The sequence below is a fragment of the Myotis davidii genome, unplaced genomic scaffold (genome assembly GCF_000327345.1).
Source record: "Myotis davidii unplaced genomic scaffold, ASM32734v1 scaffold964, whole genome shotgun sequence".
Taxonomy (NCBI): domain Eukaryota; kingdom Metazoa; phylum Chordata; class Mammalia; order Chiroptera; family Vespertilionidae; genus Myotis; species Myotis davidii.
Genome location: NW_006298351.1, coordinates 1,420,489 through 1,441,057, shown reverse-complemented (window position 1 = coordinate 1,441,057; position 20,569 = coordinate 1,420,489). Strand labels below are relative to the sequence as shown.

The following is a 20,569-nucleotide window of genomic DNA, read 5'->3' as shown; positions in this document are numbered from 1 at the left end:
AGAGTCATGCTATATCAACTCAAATTCTTTGAAATGAGATTTCAATATGATGTATCAGGGCACTAAAACTTTGCAACTTTCTGAGTACAATTAAAACTACATAAAGAAGGAGGGGTGCTTTCTGTAACAAGGTTGGAGGTTAATTAAAAAAGAACACACGTATAAGAAAAAGAAAGCCTAATCACCAGGATACATGGCGTCGTTTTTTATGGTACCAATATGAAAACGTTTAAAGCTGTCAAGATATGTCAGAAGCTTGCAGGAAATGAGTCCAGAGTAAGTTTCGAACAGTGTACATTCTTTCCCATCATTAATTTCCTTCCATGCCAAGGGCATTTCGGCATCAGTAGTTTCTGAAGATGTGAAGATGAACTTATAGCAACATCTGTTGTATCTGATGTGTCTTTTCCCAGAAAACCTTGAACTGTGGATGGGTATAAGGCCAACAAACTTGGCACAAATTCCTACAAACACATCAGCAGGCACCATAATGGGTACTTCTTTGAAAACTATATACATCATCCGAGCCACATCTTGGGACATAATAAAGGCCTCACCACTACAGTAATCTGGGTAGTACTTTTCTGGGTATTCAATAAGAGGGACAAATTCTTGACTAGTAGGGTCTCTATTGGGCATATCCTGATGGATCACTCTTCCTACATAGATATCTTCAAGGTGTTCTTTCAGATTGAGAAGATAATTTACCAAGCTTAGTAGATTGACAAACATATCTTCATCAACTTTGAGAATGAATAAGGCGTTAGGGCAGAAAGTCACAGCCCACTGCGTCATTGTGATGATCTTTAGAGTTTGGTTCTCAGCACTGTCCAAAAAGATTCCTTCGATTATATCGTTATTCTTATAGGACTCTTTGTCTATCTCTTGCTGGGTAGTTGCCAAAATAGGCATTCCCAAAGCAAACAGTGTGAGAATGGGATGCCCTTGGACACTGGTCATGTTACCCCAGGTTTTTCTGATGAGGTCCCGTCTTGTTCGATTCCCAGGGCTACTGAAGATAAGAGAGAGCAAAAATATGTTCTTCCCTTTACAGACCTCCGACTGGCTCAAGATATAATATTTGGAAAGGTTACTTCTTAGGGGCTCCATGTTCAATTTTCTTGCTTTATCCTTAATTTCAAGAACTTTCATATCTACATAAGGCAAAGCATGCAGAAAGTATTCTTCCACAAAATCAGCCCCAAAAAACAAGGCATGAAATAGGATAACATTAAACAGAATGAAACACCACTGGTGAGTCCGAAGTCTGCAGAATGTCACCTAAATAAGAAAAGGACACATGTTCATTCAACCTTCATCTCCATTTCTGTTTTTGCCGCCGCCCCCCCTCCCCCCATCAAACACTATATCACTTACAACACTTAGTGGTACACTACTTTAAGTGTTTTTGTTAATCTGTCCCCAGCTAGATCATGGCCTTCTGGACAGCAGGCATCATGCCTATCTCTTCTCCATAGTGTGAGGTCAGTGTTTGGCACTAAGTGGAAACGGAATAAAATATTAGTTTTTTTCTCGCCTGTTTGGATGAGAGCCTGCTTACTATATACCAGGCTCTGTGTCAAAGCCAAGAGTCCTACATAGGCACATGGATATAAAGTAACAAGTGGCATCATTGTGCTAAAAGCCTATAGGAAAATACATGCTGTTCTTCCTGGAATTGAAGCTCTTGGATCAGTTTCTTCTCTAATTACAAAGGTCAAGGGCTAATTTTCAATGACATAGTTGCTTTTGTTGGCCACTGCATAATGGCTACTATCAAACATTTACATTATTCCAGTATGACTTTTCAACTTACTCTAATACTTGATTCTGACATTGTCTGTCTTGACAAGGTTCCTTAATCCACCTGACATGTCTGTCAATATGGGCAAATTCCTGCTATCTGCTTAGCACCCCATTCAGAGATCTAGGACGGAATGGTGCCAAGCTTCCGTCACTTTATCAAAGGAGATGGCAACTTTCCATTTAGAAGAGTATATGCAGTATTGTAATATAATAGATCCAGGAAACATTAAAGGAATTAAATCTCTGTTCATTGGCGCTTCCATCAACAAAACCTCCCATAATAATAGGTACCTCTTATTGAACACTTGTCGTGGGCCAGTTGCATGCCTTAATCATTTAGCCATGGCAATATCCCTTTCAAATAGGTTTTTCAAAGTTAAGCTGAGCATTGAGCTGTTGAGTAATTTGCCCAAGATCATTCAATGCGTAAGGGGGTGAAGTGCGGCCATGATTTGAACTCAAGTATGTCAAATTCCAAAGCTCGCTCTTAACCACTAGAGCAGCAGTTCTCAAGTTGTGGGTCGCGACCCCTTCGGGGGTGGCCTAAGACCATCGGAAAATACATATATAATTACATATTGTTTTTGTGATTAATCACTGCTTTAATTATGTTCAATTTGTAACAATGAAAATACATCCTGCATATCAGATATTTACATTACGATTCATAACAGTAGCAAAATTACAGTTATGAAGTAGCAACAAAAATAATTTTATGGCCGAAACGGTTTGGCTTAGTGGATAATTGTGTAGGAGGCAGCTGATTGGTGTTTCTCTCTCAATCGATGTTTCTAACTCCTATCCCTCTCCCTTCCTCTCTATAAAAAAAATCAATAAAATATATCTTTAAAAAAAAATAATAATTTTATGGTTGGGGGTCACCACAACATGAGGAACTATATTAAAGGGTCACGGCATTAGAAAGGTTGAGAACCACTGCACTAGAGAATCCTGACTCCTATCTTTTACTTTTCCATGTCTGTTGAACAGGAAAAAACAACCAAACCAAAGTCCTGATATTAGAATCTGAATTCTTTTCCATTTTCTCAGTGCTGATTATTTGTACATAGAAGAAACTCCAGCCACCTCAAAGGCTATTGTAATAGATAGCAAATGCTTCAGAGATTATAAGAAACTTACCTGCATGTTGTCTGTGAGCAATTTCAGGGCTTTGAAAATTACTGAGTCCAGATGCCAAATTATGCCCAAATGTGTCTCAGGATCAAGGCAGTCTAACAGCAATTGAAGTAAAGTACTTGGTGCCTCAGACTTTAAGGATAAGGTTTCTAGCCAATCAACCTAAGCTTTTGTCCCAGAATACCTACTGGCTATATAGGAGAGCAAGCGCTGATCATGTTACAGCTAGAGTGAATCCAGAACAAAGAGTTAAAAAAAAAAAAGGCAAACCTCTTCAAATGCTTCCACTCTTCTTTACCTCTTGAAACTGACCCTTTGTCTTTATGCCAGTTTCTGGTGAAGTATGCCTGGGAGTTGAAAGAACAGTTCACCCACACCCCCTCTCCACAGCATCATCACACAAGGAAAAATGTCACATAGTGTTTTTGGAGTGCATCTCACACAACTGAACAGTTGAAGTAATTCATGCCCTCCACACATGCATGTGCAAGAAAGGTACTAAACATCCAGGAATATGTGTCATACCAGTGGGTGCAATTTTTTCTCCCCATATAAACAAATGGTGAGGTTTGGGATATGTTTCATTGGGAAGGATTTTGAATTCCTAGTGTAGGGCTATGAAAGAGCTTTACTAAATCATGTGTCATCCAACTACCTCTCCCAGGTAACTATCCCAGAATGGAAAATAACATGTAGTCTATTTTAGCCTGAATTGAAGAGACTGAGCATTTGATATTTAGCATTAGCTATTTTCCTAGAGCATATATATGTAGGAAGTATCGCAAACATTGTTTCCACCAGTAAGTTTATTTTCAGGAAAGAACAACATCCAGCATATTTTCATGTTTCTGTCACAGAAGCGGTTGTGCTGAGCACTCTGTTATCTGACCAGGCTATTTTTTTTCTCTTTCTTCTTTTCACATGTTGATCTTCCCACTGGCTATTTGCATCAGTTTTTGTAATTACATGACCAGGAATAACTCATTACATTTAAAGTTGTCTAGGTTTTTCTCAACGATCATTGCTTAACATTGGAACTTTTTACAAAGTTGGAAAACCTAACCTTGAAAACCATTCAAATGAAAGGGATTTTTTACATATACTAAATCTAACAATTAAGTAGGTCTTAGAGATATTTAATTAAACACATCCTATTTTGCAATTTTCTTTTCATTTTTTATAGAGCCATATATTTTGCTCCTGGGTCTCCTCTGAGCTTAAACTTAGAGAATTTGGTTTCTTTGTCCATAAGAGTTTCAAACAATATATTGCCTCTGGAGCAGCTCCATCTGGAATTTCCAGTTTGAGTCATCAAACTTCTACCATATTTGGATCGAGACTGCTGGAAACATATAGAGGTGTTTGGTTTTCTTGATTACCTTAGTTAGTACTGCCTTCCCTTTCATGAAGGTTATCTGATCTGTGTACTTGTGTCTTCCTAAATTTTCTTATAATGTCAACAGTGACTCTCTGTCTTAGAAGCCTGCAGAGTCATCCTGTTGCCTACTAAATCAAATTTTCTCTCTTGAGACTTGACTTTCAGGACATCATACTTGGCTCCACCCCACACAGTCTTTTTAAAAAAAATTTCTTTATTGATTAAGGTATTACATATGTGTCCTCATCCCCCTATTGCCCCCCCCCCACAGTAATTTTTTATTTCCCATGTTTCAAGTACTGTAGATGGACTCAGGCTATTTGGAGCCCTGCTCTACCACTAACTGTATATGTGATTGTCTTACATCTGTATTATGTGTTATGCCTATATCACTCAACTGAGCTGTTCAGTATAGTAGCCATTAGCCACATGCCAGCGCCCCAGGGCCTGGGACCTCACGCAGGGTCCACACCAACCATTTAATTATTTTTGTTGCTTTTGAGAGAGAGAGAGAGAGAGAGAGAGAGATTTGTTGTTCACTCTTGGTTGATTCTTATATGTGTGCTGATCAGAGACCATGCATATTGGGATGGTGCTCTAACCGATTGAGCTACCAGCCAGGGTCAAAACTCCAATTAATTAAAATTAAATACAACTAAGATTTTATTTCCTTAGTCACATTAGGTAATTTTCAAGTGTTTGAGAGCCACCAGAGGTTACCAGCTGTCCTATTGGATAGCACAGATAGAGAATATCATTGCTGAAAGACCTGTTTGGACACTGCTGGGCAAGATGCATGTAAATGTGTGTGTGTGCGCGCGCACATGTATGTGAGATTTATGAGCCCTTACGAAGAGATAAGGATACTTATGCTCTGAAGGTCTATGTTGAAATATTCTTTTGACCTGGGTTGCTCCATCTCTACAAATGAGCTGATAATAGTAACTAGCATCTAGGGTTGTGGTGGGAATTGAGTGCTATAACATAAAAAGTAGCTTGACACTAAAGACTGTTTTATCTCCTTAGTTCCCAGAACGATCAGATGAGGAAAATAAAGCCAGAGGTTAAGTAACCATGCTGGGGCACAGCCAGAGTGTGTAAGAGTTGAGGTTCAAGTATCATCTCTCTTCTTTCCCTCACCAACCTTAATTTTTCGCCTTAGCACTTGCTAAAGTTTGCGTCATGTCTTATTTATCTGTCTGTCTCTTCCACTAGGAGATAAGCCCCAGAAGGCCAGGATTTTTGTGCTTTTTGTTCACTAACCCTTATCTTCTTGGCAGTGTTTGGGACACAATAGGTGCTTAGTAGGTTGTTTGACTTTGGACACGTCTCTTAACTTCTCTTCCCTCTCCTCCATGAAGTGAGGATAACAGAAAAAGTGCCGCAGAGTTGGAGCAAAATCAGATTGGAACATAAATGCGCTGGCTATGTTCCGATATTCTGGAAATAAGCTTAGGTCCAGGCTCCGCAACTGTCGAGAGAGCCGCACTGCGCATGCTCCGCCACCCTCGCCGCTCTCCTCAGCCTGCTGCTTCCCCCTTGAGGCGGGGGCCGGAAGTGCAGCCGCGTCCGCTGGGCGCCGCGGGCGGAGGGACGCGCGGAGATGACGCAAGCAGCACCGGAAGCCGCTCCCGGGTTAGGTTGCGGACGGAGAGCGGCGGCCGCGGGTCCAGGTCTGTTCTGTATACGAGGCGGGGCCTGTCGGGGAGGGGGGTCGCAGCCGCCCGCGCTTCTGCTGCCCCGCCGCACCTCCGGCCCTTGTTCTCTTCTCCCTGCAGGCGCCATGGCTGTGGAGCGGACCCAGCCGCTGCGAGGCTCTGGCGGCCCGAGCGCGCCTGGTCGGTGTGGGCCCTGCGCGAGGTCCCGGGCCCTGGGGCGCTCGCTCAGGTCAGTGCCGCGCGGAACACGCTCCCGGAGCCGGGGACCTGGGAGCGACAGACGGGTGGAAGGGCTCTGGAGTTGATGTTAGACTTGGGAAAATTGAGCCTCGGAGTTACTGCCTCGGTTTCCTTAGCTGCGAAATGCGTTAGCAGTGACGTTCCAGGGCTGCCCTGAGGTTGAAAGATGAAGTGTCGAGAGGTGTATGAAGTGCAAGCGCTGTACTAACGTGAGGGACTGCGCCATAGTTGTGGGTATGCCATGGAAACAGGTGTGTATGTGGGGTGCTGCTTGAAATAAAGGTAACGGTATTCATGCCGATAATAATGGTTACTGGCATTTCTTGTAGGCTTACTAGTGTGTCAGGTACGGTGCTCAACGCTTCACATACATTATCCTACACACAAACACCCTGGTAGGCAGCGTTGTTCATGGTTACAAGTGGCTACAACTCAGTTTGACAAGTGAGGCAACTGGGCTTTTGCAACAGGTGACGTGCTTTGCCCAGGGTCACCTGACAGCAAGTGGAGTTGCAGAGCCCTCCATATATATAAATGGATAGTATATTCACGTAGTTTTCAATTCAAAAAAAGGGGCCCCTTCCTCCTGTTCCTCAGCTCTTCAGTTTTCTCTGGAGACAACCAGTGTTACCAGCTTCTTGAATATTGAAAAGCTGTTCTGTGTCTGTGAACGCCTCTGTACTTTTTAACTGCTGATTATGCTCGATAAGAGGGGAAGATGAAGCCTCCTCCCCCCAAACAAAGGTCTTGATTTTGCTCTTGACTAGGCCAGGTGCTGGTGGAGGAGAGGAAAATGCATTCACCATGTTTTACCCAGAATGTCATGTCTCTAAGTAAGACCTAGAGGTAGAGGTTTTGTTTGGGGAGGGTGGGGGCAGGGCAAGATGTTGATCCTGCTGCTGTCTGTGGGACCCTCGGAAAGTCACTCCACTTCTTGGGCCATAAATTTCCTCATTTATTAGTTAAGGGCAGTAGTACTGACACCTTACACAAGGTTGTGAAAACCAAATGAAGTAATGTCTATGAGTAGACATTAAACCAAAACAAATAGGAGAGTTGCCTAAGGGAACATAGGGGGTTAAAAGGGCAGAACCAGAGACCAAACCCAGGTCTCCCATCTCCCAATTTAAGAGTCTTTTTCATCATACCGCCCATTTCAGAGCTTTGTGATTGTTAATATTGAGGGCAGGAGGGCAAGTTTAATCTTGAATGGAGGGGAAAAGGGCAAGATAGCACGAGTGTGCGCAAAGTGGAGAGAAAAATACACCTGGTGGGAAACTAGCCCCAACTTGATAATGGCCCTTAATTATTAAAATTAAATGCCCAGTAAGTTTGAGCCCTTGAGTTTTTCTTCCATATATCAAGCCATTTTAAGAGAAACTGTGTGATACGATCATAGAGTTCAAAGGGATGTTAGTGCTCATGTCCCTTTCAGCCTCAGGGTCACTACAAACTTGCCTGCTAGGTGTTTATGATAATAAAACTAACAAAAGTGCCATTTGAGTTACTGAGCTCTGTGCTAAGCATGTCCCTGCCCTGTTTCTGATTTTCACAACTCTCAGGGTGAATGATAGCTCAATCAGTAAAAATTTTGACTGTAAAGCATTTTCATTTTGCCTTTGTATTCAATTGTCTTTGACTGTTCCCAGTAATGGGAAGCTCACCACTGTGGAGGCAGCTATTCCATTATTAAAAAGCTCTGATGATTTAAAAGCTCCTCCTCACGTTGAATGGAAATTCTGCTTCCTGAAGTTCTTCCCCTCGGGGCCTTATGCTGCTAGTATATAACACATACTCCTAGAAGCTTTCTTCTAAAAGTGTTCAGTTTAGCCTGTGGCCTTAAGAAAATTCCCTCCAAAGTTAGTTAATTTTTTTAGAGAAGTAAAAACTGGTGTTTTGTTTTTTTTCATGATGCAGACAATGTTTAATAAATAGAATTCCATTCAATATACAGCTATAGGGATACCAAACTAAACTGTTCTTGTTGTCTATGGAAAAGCTCAAGAAGAAATCAGAATGGTGTTTTTTAATCATGCGTTCTACTGAGTTAATGGGCTTGCTTGATTAAAATAAAGATTCTTCTTTTTATTTTTCATGACAGTCAGAGATGAAGAACTGGAAAAGAGCCACCCATAAGGGGTTCAGTAGCTTAAAGGGCAATCTCTAATTGTAAGGATTCGGGGGAAAAATTTTCTTAGGAGTTAGGAGAATACATAATTCTTAGAAATGGCTGGTGTTTTTTTTAATAATGGTGCTCACTGAAAATCTTGTTCCTCAGTCTTCTGTGTTGTCATGAGCACATGGCATGCTGTAGGATGTCTCTTAAATAAGAATAATGGGAACCTGATCATATTTTCCTGGGTATTATAAATTTGTCTTGTGGCCATTTAAATAACAATTCCGTTTTCATAAATGTAAGCATTTTTATAATGGATTTGTGGAAAATTTTGTGTGTGTAGGTGTTAGAGGAAACCCTATTCCCTTTTTCACTAAAAAATTATTCTGGCAGATGTTTTGATGTATGTTTTTAATTGGCCAGTATTAAGTTATTAGCTGTTGTGACATTGTATAAATGTTCATCTAAAAGAGTTGTTTTTGTCTTGCTATGAATGCTTTTTTTAAACTAAAAATATTTTTGAAGTGTTATAGATAGATTGATTGGTAGGATTGAGAAGTAAGAGTCTTATCTTGTTTTAAGTTGATAAAACTTTTGGTGAATTGATTATTTTTTGGCAGCCAAAAAAATCCTTTAATTAATAAATAAATTCTACCTAACCCAAACCCTGAGACTTCAAGAGCATTATTTTAAAGTCTATTCACTCCTCTAAAAAACAAAACTAGATGATATAATTGGTTGCTTCTACTTTTTTTGCCCAATAACATTCTTGCCAAACTTGATATTGGGAAAATTAATAAAAATGGTTTTTACTCAGCTTGCATAAAGGTAGAAGATGAGATCTAGCTTTTTGTGTAGACCTGATCTAGGTGACATATATAAAAAGGAATTTATTTCCCTCTTCCATATTAATTTGGACATACATTTTAAAAATGAGTTTGATAATCCGGTGGGAAATTGATCAGATTAGAAGGAATGGTTTTTTTTCTTTTTTTAATCATGGAAATGTTAAACATGTAAAAAGAAAGAGAATAATAAATCTTCATCACCCAGCACTAACATCTATCAACACACGGCCAATCTTGGGGAAAATGGTTTTTACTGATTTGCTTTATTTTTGTTCTTTTTCCAATAGTTTAGTCCCCATTGTTAGGAGTGATTTGACACCTTGCCACACTGTGTAATGCTGGATACTGCAAATTTTTTTTGTTCCCGTTAGCCTTGGAGCAATTTGTCGTTTTCCTAAGGGGTGGTATAATCACAAAGGCACAGTGCCCCCAGATCAAGTTACAAGGTTGGGATGCTCCTGGTTATAGCTGACTTCAGAGAGAGACAGTTTGATCTTGTTGGAAAATTACTGATCTTGAGAGCATTGGCTTCCAAGTCTGTTCTGCTGTTTTAGTTCTGTTGACTATAGGCAAATCACTTATCTCCTCTGATCTGTAACTTCCTTGTCTGCACAGTGGAGGTGAGGATACCTGGGTTTTGGTGTTTTGTAAGTATCAGGAATATTTATTTGTTCAGACATCTAAGACCCACATAACTCTGGGGCACATGGTTAAGAGTTGTCACCAGTTCACATGAGGCTTATAAAAAATAGACTATGTAAGGCCAGATAGGGCTTTTGGTAATTCATGTTCTAACAGGCAGTGCCATAAAGGAAGTGGAAGAACCAGAATACCTGAGCTACCTAACTTATTAAATCTGTGTATTTTTCTTCCCCAAACATTTATGCCTGTACATCTATTACAAAAGCCAGTAATGAGTTCTGTGATTTTGGTAACAGGTCAGGTTGTGTCTAGCATGATAACTAATGTGTCAGGTTACTGCTCTAGACTCGCTTTCTGGTTGTCACATCATGGTGCTTATTTTTGTGATTTTAATGCCTAAATAGAAATTATTAAGGGAATCATGTTATGATTTTGATGAAGGAGGGATATATTATGTAAAATACATTGTTTCATTATGAATGAATGCTTTGTAAATCTTTGAAAATGCATGTAGCATGTGCTAGACTTCAAAAGGAGCAAATCACACACATCAACATAAGTTTCATTGACTTATGTTTCGGAGATCATGATTTGTTAAAGAATGTTTTCTCAAATGTATTTTCTTTTGTGTGCATGGAAAAATGTCGATACAGTGTATTAACTGTTAAGTTGTAATGTTGTAACTAAGCATAAAGTTGTAATGCCAAAATTTTTATACTAATTTTTAATACTTCATTTGTTAGTAGTCTTGCTTGAACGGTCTTTTGAGCAGAACTAATACAATATTTTGATGTGCCACAGGTAAATTTTTCCATAACCTTATGGAGAGAAAGGACTTTGAGACATGGCTTGATAACATTTCTGTTACATTTCTTTCTCTGACGGACTTGCAGAAAAATGAAACTCTGGATCACCTGATTAGTCTGAGTGGGGCAGTTCAGCTCAGGCACCTCTCTAATAACCTGGAGACTCTCCTCAAGCGGGACTTCCTCAAACTCCTGCCCTTGGAGCTCAGTTTTTATTTGTTAAAATGGCTCGATCCTCAGACTTTACTCACATGCTGCCTCGTCTCTAAACAGTGGAATAAGGTGATAAGTGCCTGCACAGAGGTGTGGCAGATTGCATGTAAAAATTTGGGCTGGCAGATAGATGATTCTGTTCAGGACGCTTTGCACTGGAAGAAGGTTTATTTGAAGGCTATTCTGAGAATGAAACAACTGGAGGACCATGAAGCCTTTGAAACCTCATCATTAATTGGACACAGTGCCAGAGTGTATGCACTTTACTACAAAGATGGACTTCTATGTACAGGTAAGGGACCCTGGAACTGTTCTCCCCCTGCCCCCTGCCTCCCAATAGTGATTTTGGGGAAAAACTAGTTCAAAAGTTGAGTTTAGTCCAAGCAAGTAGTAGTTAGATCTTCGTGGAAGAATTACATAACCTTCTCTGTGTTTTGTTTCCTTCTTTGTCTGTACTGGTTAGGAAGGGATGTCTGTCTCTCTTGTTTTAAATTCCTGTGGTGCTAAGAAGAATTAGAAGTTAAGAGTTTGGGCATGGGAAGAAATACAGTGGATATTTTAACTAGGCCAGTGGTCGGCAAACTCATTAGTCAACAGAGCCAAATATCAACAGTACAACGATTGAAATTTCTTTTGAGAGCCAACTTTTTAAAACTTAAACTATATAGGTAGGTACATTGTTATTAACTTAATTAGGGTACTCCTAAGGCTTAGGAAGAGCCACACTCAAGGGGCCAAAGAGCCGCATGTGGCTCACGAGCTGCAGTTTGTCGACCACTGAACTAGGCAGTTAAATAACTTTATATAACACTAGAGGCTTGGTGCATGAAATTCATGCACAGGTGGGGTCCCTAGGCCTGGCTAGTGATCAGGACCTATTGGGGCGGGCCAGCCAGGGAGGTTGGCTGGCTGTGGGAGGTTGGCTGTGGGAGTGCACTGACCACCAGGGGGCGGCTCCTGCATTGAGCATCTGCCCCCTGGTGGTCAGGGCAAATCATAGTGATTAGTCATTTCAGTTGTTCTGGTTGTTCTGGTTGCTTAGGCTTTTATGTATATAGGTATCATTAAAATTTAAGATTTTGTATATCTTCCAATTATAATGGGTATGTGTTTCTACAAATGATTATAATCACTGCCCACATTTTAAGCAGTACATTTTGACAGGCATTGTAAATCTTTTTATTTTTTAAAATATATTTTATTGATTTTTCACAGAGGAAGGGAAGGGGATAGAGAGTTAGAAACATCAATGAGAGAAAAACATCAACCAGCTGCCTCCTGCACACCCCCTACTGGGGATGTGCCTGCAACTGAGGTACATGCCCTTGACTAGAATCGAACCTGGGACCCTTGAGTCCGCAGGCTGACGCTCTATCCACTGAGCCAAACGGGTTAGGGCGTAAATAATTGTTAGTGTTTCAGATGACTCTCAGCAGTTCTTATAAATGATCCCAATACGTATTCACTTTCATTGTGTATAATATATAGGGATACTCTGTGTTCTTTCTTCATCCAAGATAATTTCTAATAAATATTTGAGTATTTCCTAAATTATTAAACTATTTTTCATAATATATACTGTTCTTTTGTGTAAATAAATCATTATATAGCCATTTCCATTTAGTGCATATTCAATGTTTTGTTTGCATATTTTCCTTTTGAATTATTTATTTGGGGGAGAAGCCTCAAGGTAGCATCACCAGATCCAGAAATATGAATGATTTTATAGCTCCTCTTAATATCCTTTCCAGATAGGTTGAATTGATGCCATGCCTACAGCAGTCTTAAATAACCTGCTTCTCCCTCAGAGTTCTACCAGGCTGCATTTTAACATTTATTTTAAAATATTTACATATATCTATTAAAGAGGGGTGGAGAGAGAGAGAAACAACCATTGGTTACCTCCCCCACCAGGGCTGAGGATGGAATCCAGGTACATGCCCTTGACTGGGAATCAAGAGGCTCTAACTACTTAACCATACCGGCCAATTTTAATATTTTTAATAGTTAAAAGATACATTATTTCGCATGATTGTTTTAAATTTTTATTTCTTACTCATGAGGATATACATTTTGTTATATTACCCCAAATAGTTTGTTTTATAAAATAAACATTAAATGTAAGGCACTTCCTGGTTTTGTTTGTCATACTGAAGTTACTCCGTGCTTATGCTATTTTCCTATAAGACTGATTATTGGAACATCATCTGTTCTTTTATACTTTAATGTACTTTCCCAGTTGTGGTGAGGGCTTTTCCATGTCCTTTTTGCCTCATAATCAATGGCAGGTATTTAAAAAATTATTTTAAAGCTTGAGATGCAGTGTTAACTCATTCGTACTTAGGTAAATACTGACAGTTGACTCATTTTCAGAACCACCTCTAGCTTTAAAAAATCTCATCAAACTTTACATTTTTGTGTGTGCGTTAATCCTCACTGAGGATTTTTTTTCCATTGATTTTTTAGAGAGAATGGAAGGGAGAAGGAGAGACAGAGAGAGAGAGAAACATTGATTGGTAGCCTCCTGCACATGCCCCGCCAGCACTGGGGATCGAGCCTGCAACCAAAATAAATAATTCAATTGAACCTGCTACCCTTCAGTCTGTGGGCCAATGCTCTCCCTACTAAGCAACTGGCCAGGGCTCAAACTTTACTTTTGAAGTACAATAAAAACTCCACTTACTTGAAACAGAAGTAAATGGGACACATTCACTGAATTATTTAACTACCCAGAAAGTTAATATTTATAAAAACTGGCCCAATCTTGCATTTTGTAATTATTCTCTTCTATGTTCTGTTATTTTTATTCTGATTAAATTAATCAGGTTAGTGTATTGGAAGTCATGCTGTGTCTGTTGAAAATAATCCAAAGCATTCATTTAATTTTTTCTAATGTAGCATCCCTGGGACTGTTATTAGTGAGAAAAATATTTGTTACAGAATTACAAAGGCATACCTTGTTTTATTGAGCTTTGCTTTAGTGTGCTTCACAGATACTGCCTTTCCCCCTCACCCCCATAAATTGAAGGCAAAACCCTATACCCATGGTCGGCAAATTGCGGCTCGCAAGCCACATGTGGCTCTTTGGCCCCTTGAGTGTTGCTCTTCCTAAGCCTTAGGAGTACCCTAATTAAGTTAATAACAGTGTACCTACCTATATAGTTTAAGTTTAAAAAATTTGGCTCTCAAAAGAAATTTCAATTGTTATACTGTTGATATTTGGCTCTGTTAACTAATGAGTTTGACGACCACTGCCCTATACTAGCAAAAAGATTGACTTGCTCAGTGTATTTTAGCAATAAAGTATTTTTTAATTAAGGTATGTTGTGTGTTTGTTTTGACACATGCTATTGCACACTCAGTAGACTACAGTATAGTGTAAAAACTTCTATATGCACTGGGAAACCAAAAAATTTGTGAGACTCACTTTATTGCAGTGGTCTGGAACCAAACTTGCAATATCTCTGAGTTATGCCTGTGAAGTGTTTGTGTCATCTTGTCACTTAGCTTGTATTTTTCACTGTGATTGAATTGAAATTCTTAATTCTTAATTGAAATTCTTAATTTGGAAATAAGCTTATAGTGTCTCTCAGATTAGCCCTTTGAACAGTAATAAAATGATATTGCCATAAAGATTGATGGCTAATGCTAAAATTAACATGGGATAGATAGAATGAGGTAATTATTGTGCTCATTTTTGAAATGGTAAGAAAGGGACCTGTTGTATTTTGTGCTGTTCAGTAAGCATTTATTTTTAAAATGCCTTCTATGTGAAAGACAATATAAAGATATACATAAATAAGTTGGAACAGAGAATACACATACTGGGATCAAGAAGGTAACCTGGTTAAGTAGAACTCTCCACATGGACTATGGCTAGTCAGAGAACACCTGCCGTTCTAGAGAGGGTAGCTGCTGCTTCACTGTCGTGAATTATTGCTATGTGGGATTCAGGCTCAGAGTTGTCAGATCTGACTTAAGAGAAGCCTGCAAGCTGCCGTATTGTGACATCTGGCTTATAGTCAAATAAGAAAAACAAGAGCTATACAAGAAGTATGACCAAATGATTTAGTTGAAATGTGTAAAAAGGAAATTCATGTAGTTCAGAAGGAGTGATTTCCATTTGAGAAAATGGAGCAGTGGTTTCTGTTGAGTCTTGAAGAATGGGTAGACTTTAGAGAGGTGAGATTCAAAGTAGAGCTTTCTGCTAGAAAGATCAGCATTAGCAAATATATGACAGGGCTGAGCATAGAGAATGTAGGAAGAAAATTCATGTTAGCTGGACTTCTAGGATATAAGTAGGGACTCTATAAGTGGCTCTTAGAATGTAAAGAAATAGGCTTAGGTGTGTTGTGAAAGCCTTGCATGCTGTGAACATGAGTTTGGACAGTTTTCTATAAGCAGGAAGAAAAAAACTATGAAAGATTTTTTAGCAGAAAAGGGCCAGAGAGTCAGATTTTCTGCTTCAAGTAGACCAGTGTTTATTATTTGTCAGTCCCAGGGCCTCTTTTTATAACATACTTTAGGGTAGTTTCATCTTAAAATAAAATTCATAGAAATAATTTATCTACATGTACACCTATTTTAAAAATCAATATAATGCCTAAACTCTGTTTCAGAGGAGAAATAAGGCTGTAATTTAAAATAGTACACGTTAAACATATAGCGCGCAAGCATAGCTATGCTAGAAAACAGTAATCAGATGTTTGCGCTTCTATCTACTGACGGTGAACATGATAGCTATAAATGCAGAACATTGTACTTGTGTCACAGATACCATCAGTGGTGTGATTTCTCAAATGATGGAAAATGCTTAGCAAGTTCCCAAAAAAAACAAAGTATATTTTTCCTCAGTTTACTCTTAGAAAGAGTAGTTGCACTCTTAGAAAATTCAGAATAAACTGCAAATATGCTTTGTAAAACAGATTCTAGGCTCAGATAACTAAGAATAAGCTTTCCATTTATGGATATCTGGCCAAACCTTTAAGAATGTCATGCAGCCGAGATCGGTTTGGCTCAATGGATAGAGCGTCGGATTGTGGACTGAGGGGTCCCAGGTTCGATTCCGGTCAGGGGCATGTGCCTGGGTTGCGGGCACATCCCCAGTGGGGGATGTGCAAGGGGCAGCTGGTCGATGTTTCTCTCTCATCGATGTTTCTGACTCTCTGTCTCTCTCCCTTCCTCTCTGTGAAAAATCAATAAAATATATATTTAAAAAAAAAAAGAATGTCATGCAAACTACAGGATAATTGTTTTGTGCACTGTCCCAATCATTGCAGTATGTCTAACATTCCTGGCCTCTGCCCAGTAGATGCCAGTAATAGCCCTCCACCCCCTAAATCATTATGACAATTGAAGCCACCCCAAAGAATTTCTAGCATGTCCTCTTAGGAGATGATCCTGCTTTTGCTGAGACTCTTTGACATAGAGAATACTAGAGGTTCCAAATTAAAGGATTAACTTGTTGCAGTTTAGATGAGGGTAAATAGGCCTAGGTTTAGGACAGTAAGGGTAGAGAGATTTTAAAAAGGAGAAGTTGAATGAAAGAGCAGCCACTGAAATAGAATTGACAGGATTTGGCAACAAATTGGGTTTGTGGTCAGATCCTAAAATGATTTCTTTACCTGCCTTAGCTCCCTAGGAATACAATCACAAAATGCCCAATCTTAAAGATTATCTAGGTCTGCACTGTCCAATAACACTCACAGCTAGCCACTAGCACTTACGGCTTTTGAGCACTAAGATGTGGCTAGTTCAAATTGAGATGTGAAATACTCATTTTTGGATTTCAAAGACTTAGGATATAACATTTTATTTATTTTTAAATATATTGTTATCGATTTCAGAGAGGAAGGGAGAGGGAGAGAGAGATAGAAACATCAGTGATGAGAGAGTATCATTGATTCGCTGCCTCCTGCACACCCCCTACTGGGGATCGAGCCCGCAACCCAGGCATGTACCCTTGACTGGAATCCGAGCGGGACCCTTCAGTCCACAGGCCGACGCTATAACTATTGAGCCACGCTGGCCAGGGTTGAGCCCTCCTTTTTCAAATGATAAACAAGCTTCTGGAAGCGGCCACGTGCTTCTCCACCTTCCGCAGCCCTGGGCGCAGCGCGGGCTCCCAGGCTCTGTCCTGCCCTCAGGCTGGGCCTCCGCCCAAGTGCTCCCCCAGTCTCCCTCCTCTTGTTCACGCTCCATTCCTTCGATTTTTTTTTTTAATTTTATTTCAGAGAGGAAGGGCAAGGGAGAGAGAGAAACATCAATGATGAGAGACAGTCATTGACTGGCTGCCTCCTGCACGCCCCCTACTGGGGATCGAGCCTGCAACCTGGACATGTGCCCTTGACTGGAATCCAACCCAGGACCTTCAGTCCGCAGGCTTCCTCTCTATCCACTGAACCAAACCAGCTAGGGCCCTTCGATTGTTATTACTACTTTTCTATTCTAAAGGTAAATTTTGAGATATTAATTAGTAATTAGGATTTTAAATATAATTAAAGCAAAATTCCGAATTGTCACTGTGATAAGTGTAATGTCATCATAGGCAGAAATGAAACTACTTTTTTCTGCAGAATCTAACCCATATCCATGAGATAGAACCTTAGATACTAGTAACAATTCACTTGTCTCACTAGAATAAATGTGTCTTGTTTTGTTTTTCTGAATACTCATCTGGGGGTATTTTCCCATTGATTTTTTAGGGAGAGGAGAAGAGAGAGGGAAAGACAGAGAGAAACACATCCGTTGGTGGCCGCCTGCATGAGCCCTGAGGACCGGGGAGGAGCCTGCAACCGAGGGACATGCCCTTGACAGAATCGTATCTGGGACCCCTTGGTCCGTAGGCTGATGCTCTATCCACTGAGCCAGACAGGCTAGGGCTAACATATTTTATATTGATTATATGTTGAAATGATAATTTAACATTGTTAAATTATATTAAATTTTTATGTTTTTACTTTTTAAATAATAGAAAATTTTAAAATACTAACGTGGCTTGCATTATATTTCTATTGAACAGCACTATTCTAGAATATTGGTTCTCAACATACTGCTCATACATTAGAATTACTTGGCAAGCTTTTAAGATTATTGGACTCCTCAGATATTCTAATTTTAGAATTTCTGAAGGTAGGGCCCTGTATATATGCTTTGATATAGCTCCCCAGGTAATTCTAATGTCTTATATCCCCACTGAGAACCATCAACCAAGTATAGAGAGGAAACAGTCCTAAACAGTAAAATTTCCATTTCAGTATGTTCTCATAGGGTTTGCCTAGGTTAAAATTTATGCTCTACTTCTTTCATAGTGATAGTTATTTTTCCATTGTCTGAAACAGTGGCTCTTGACCAAACCTTAAAGGTAGAATTGTGGCTGGTGTTAATTTAGTCATTTTAGGTTTTTGGCAACGGGTCATTTGGTGCTTTTCTAGAATACTGTGTCCTTGTCATAGTGATGATATTTGTGTCCTCAAAATTTCCTTCGATTTTTTTTTTTTAAATTTTATTTCAGAGAGGAAGGGCAAGGGAGAGAGAGAAACATCAATGATGAGAGACACTCATTGACTGGCTGCCTCCTGCACGCCCCCTACTGGGGATCGAGCCTGCAACCTGGACATGTGCCCTTGACTGGAATCCAACCCAGGACCTTCAGTGCAGGCTTCCCACGCCCCCTACTGGGGATCGAGCCTGCAACCTGGACATGTGCCCTTGACTGGAATCCAACCCAGGACCTTCAGTCCGCAGGCTTCCTCTATCCACTGAACCAAACCAGCTAGGGCCCTTCGATTCTTATAAGAGGCTTTATAAGCTCATTGTTGGTTTGTTGTGAATGCCTGGTAGTAATTTATCCTTGGTTATCTTAGAATAGTGGTTCTCAACCTGTGGGTCGCGACCCCTTTGGCAGTTGAATGACCCTTTCACAGGAGTCACCTAAGACCATCCTGCATATCAGATATTTACATTACAATTCATAACAGTAGCAACAGTATGAATTACATAATTACAGTTATGAAGTAGCAACGAAAATAATTTTATGGTTGGGTCACAACATGAGGAACTGTATTTAAAGGGCCAAAAGGTTGAGAACCACTGTCTTAGAAGTTCCTTTACACATTTCTAGATGGCCCAAGAAATTAGCAGTTAACCTTCTCAGCAGTTAACCTGTGATCTGAGGCTCCTCTTTGACTTGCCTTAGAGTAGAACATGTTCTAGCAACAGCTTTACTAACAGCATTCTTTATTTGTTCAGGGTTGTTGGGTAATGGACAAACATGCAAGTGTACACACGCAATCATAGGTAATGCCTATGATTTCAAGCTCAAATTAGAGCTCGTGATGGTGAGATATTTTATGATGTTTTATAAGTGGAAGCACTAAGGGATGCTTTAGTCTAACACTTCTCTATAATCTGGAAAGTTACGGAAAAGGACTAAACCAAAAAGCTTGTGTTCAGCCCCCATGCTGTTAACACCATTTTGGTAACTCTGAACAAGTCCTGTTACTCTCCATGCTGTGGTTTTCTCTGCTATAAAGTGGGAATGCTAAAGGAAGTGACCCCAGAGGATCTTGTTTAAGAATACCATGGTTTGGAAATTGATTTTCCTTCTTCATCGTTTGTTTTCTTACTAATTACTCTGTTTTTCTCTTTAAGGGTCAGATGACTTGTCTGCAAAACTGTGGGATGTGAGCACAGGGCAGTGCGTTTATGGCATACAGACCCATACTTGTGCAGCGGTGAAGTTTGATGAGCAGAAACTTGTGACAGGCTCCTTTGACAACACTGTGGCCTGCTGGGACTGGAGTTCCGGAGCCAGGACCCAGCACTTTCGGGGGCACACAGGGGCCGGTGGGTTGCCCTTTTCTAAGAGCTTACATATTTATTTTATTTTTTTTAAATTTCTTGCTCTTAGAATCTTTTTTTTAAAATATATTTTATTGAATTTTTTACAGAGAGGAAGGGAGAAGGATAGAGAGTTAGAAACATCGATGAGAGAGAAACATCGATCAGCTGCCTCCTGCACGCCCCTACTGGAGATGTGCCCACAGCCAAGGTACATGCCCTTGACCGGAATTGAACCCGGGACCCTTGAGTCTGCAGGCCAGTGCTCTATCCGCTGAGCCAAACCGGTTAGGGCCAAGAGTTTACATATTTTAACCTCATCCGTAAAGCCAGGAGCCAAGAATGTGATAACATTTTTGTTTTGTTTTTTAATTTAACTTGCACTCTCCTTTCTCAGTCATGACAATTAATCTCTTTATTCAAGTTATTATTTGGTATCTTTCCATGTCCCATTTTAAAACTCTTCTCTATCTATACACCTTTATGCTGTGAGGGGACAGTTTTTCTCTCCTATTTCTTTTATATCCTGTTGAACAGTCAGCCCCCTTTGCCTTTATCAGGTTCCTTACCTCCAAATTGAGTAAGTCCTACACTTACTGGTATATATTTAGTCTCCTTTATTTGTAGAAATAGAGCTAAAATCTTTTGGAGTGATAGTCATTCCAAATTTCTGTGATCTACATATACTATATTGAATTGGAGCTTGGTTGACAATTGATAACAAGCCACTGCCAAGAGATAAGATGAAAGAAACAGATACCTGAATATCCTATCTAATAAAAGAGAAACATGGTAATTGGCATACGACCGCTACCCTTCCCATTGGCTAATCAGGGCAATATGCAAATTAACTGCCAGCCAAGATGGCGGCCGGCAGCCAGGCA

The 20,569-nt window shown here is 39.9% G+C and overlaps 2 protein-coding genes across 5 annotated transcripts in view; one reads left to right on the top strand and one right to left on the bottom strand.

The window, feature by feature from the left end:
* Positions 1-6: 6 nt before the first annotated feature.
* Positions 7-3,022, bottom strand: LOC102755888 (putative UDP-GlcNAc:betaGal beta-1,3-N-acetylglucosaminyltransferase LOC100288842). The gene is made up of 2 exons (XM_006774016.2): positions 2,947-3,022; positions 7-1,281 (listed from the first exon to the last, which is right to left on the bottom strand). The coding sequence occupies exons 1-2, from the start codon at positions 2,950-2,952 to the stop codon at positions 178-180; spliced, it is 1,110 nt and encodes a 369-aa protein (XP_006774079.1). The 5' UTR covers positions 2,953-3,022; the 3' UTR covers positions 7-177.
* Positions 3,023-5,917: 2,895 nt separating this feature from the next.
* The window catches only part of FBXW2 (F-box and WD repeat domain containing 2), a 27,384-nt gene continuing 12,732 nt past the window's right edge, over positions 5,918-20,569 (top strand). Inside the window, exons 1-5 of one of the 4 annotated variants that reach the window (XM_015570633.1) lie at positions 5,918-5,994; positions 6,100-6,208; positions 6,336-6,470; positions 10,719-11,136; positions 19,497-19,691. In XM_015570633.1, the coding sequence (XP_015426119.1) occupies positions 6,405-6,470; positions 10,719-11,136; positions 19,497-19,691 (679 nt within the window). In that variant the 5' untranslated portion in view covers positions 5,918-5,994; positions 6,100-6,208; positions 6,336-6,404. Of the gene's footprint in view, positions 5,995-6,099; positions 6,471-10,626; positions 11,137-19,496; positions 19,692-20,569 lie in introns of all 4 variants that reach the window. The other 3 variants (XM_006773984.2, XM_006773983.2, XM_006773986.2) reach the window with 3 other exon arrangements.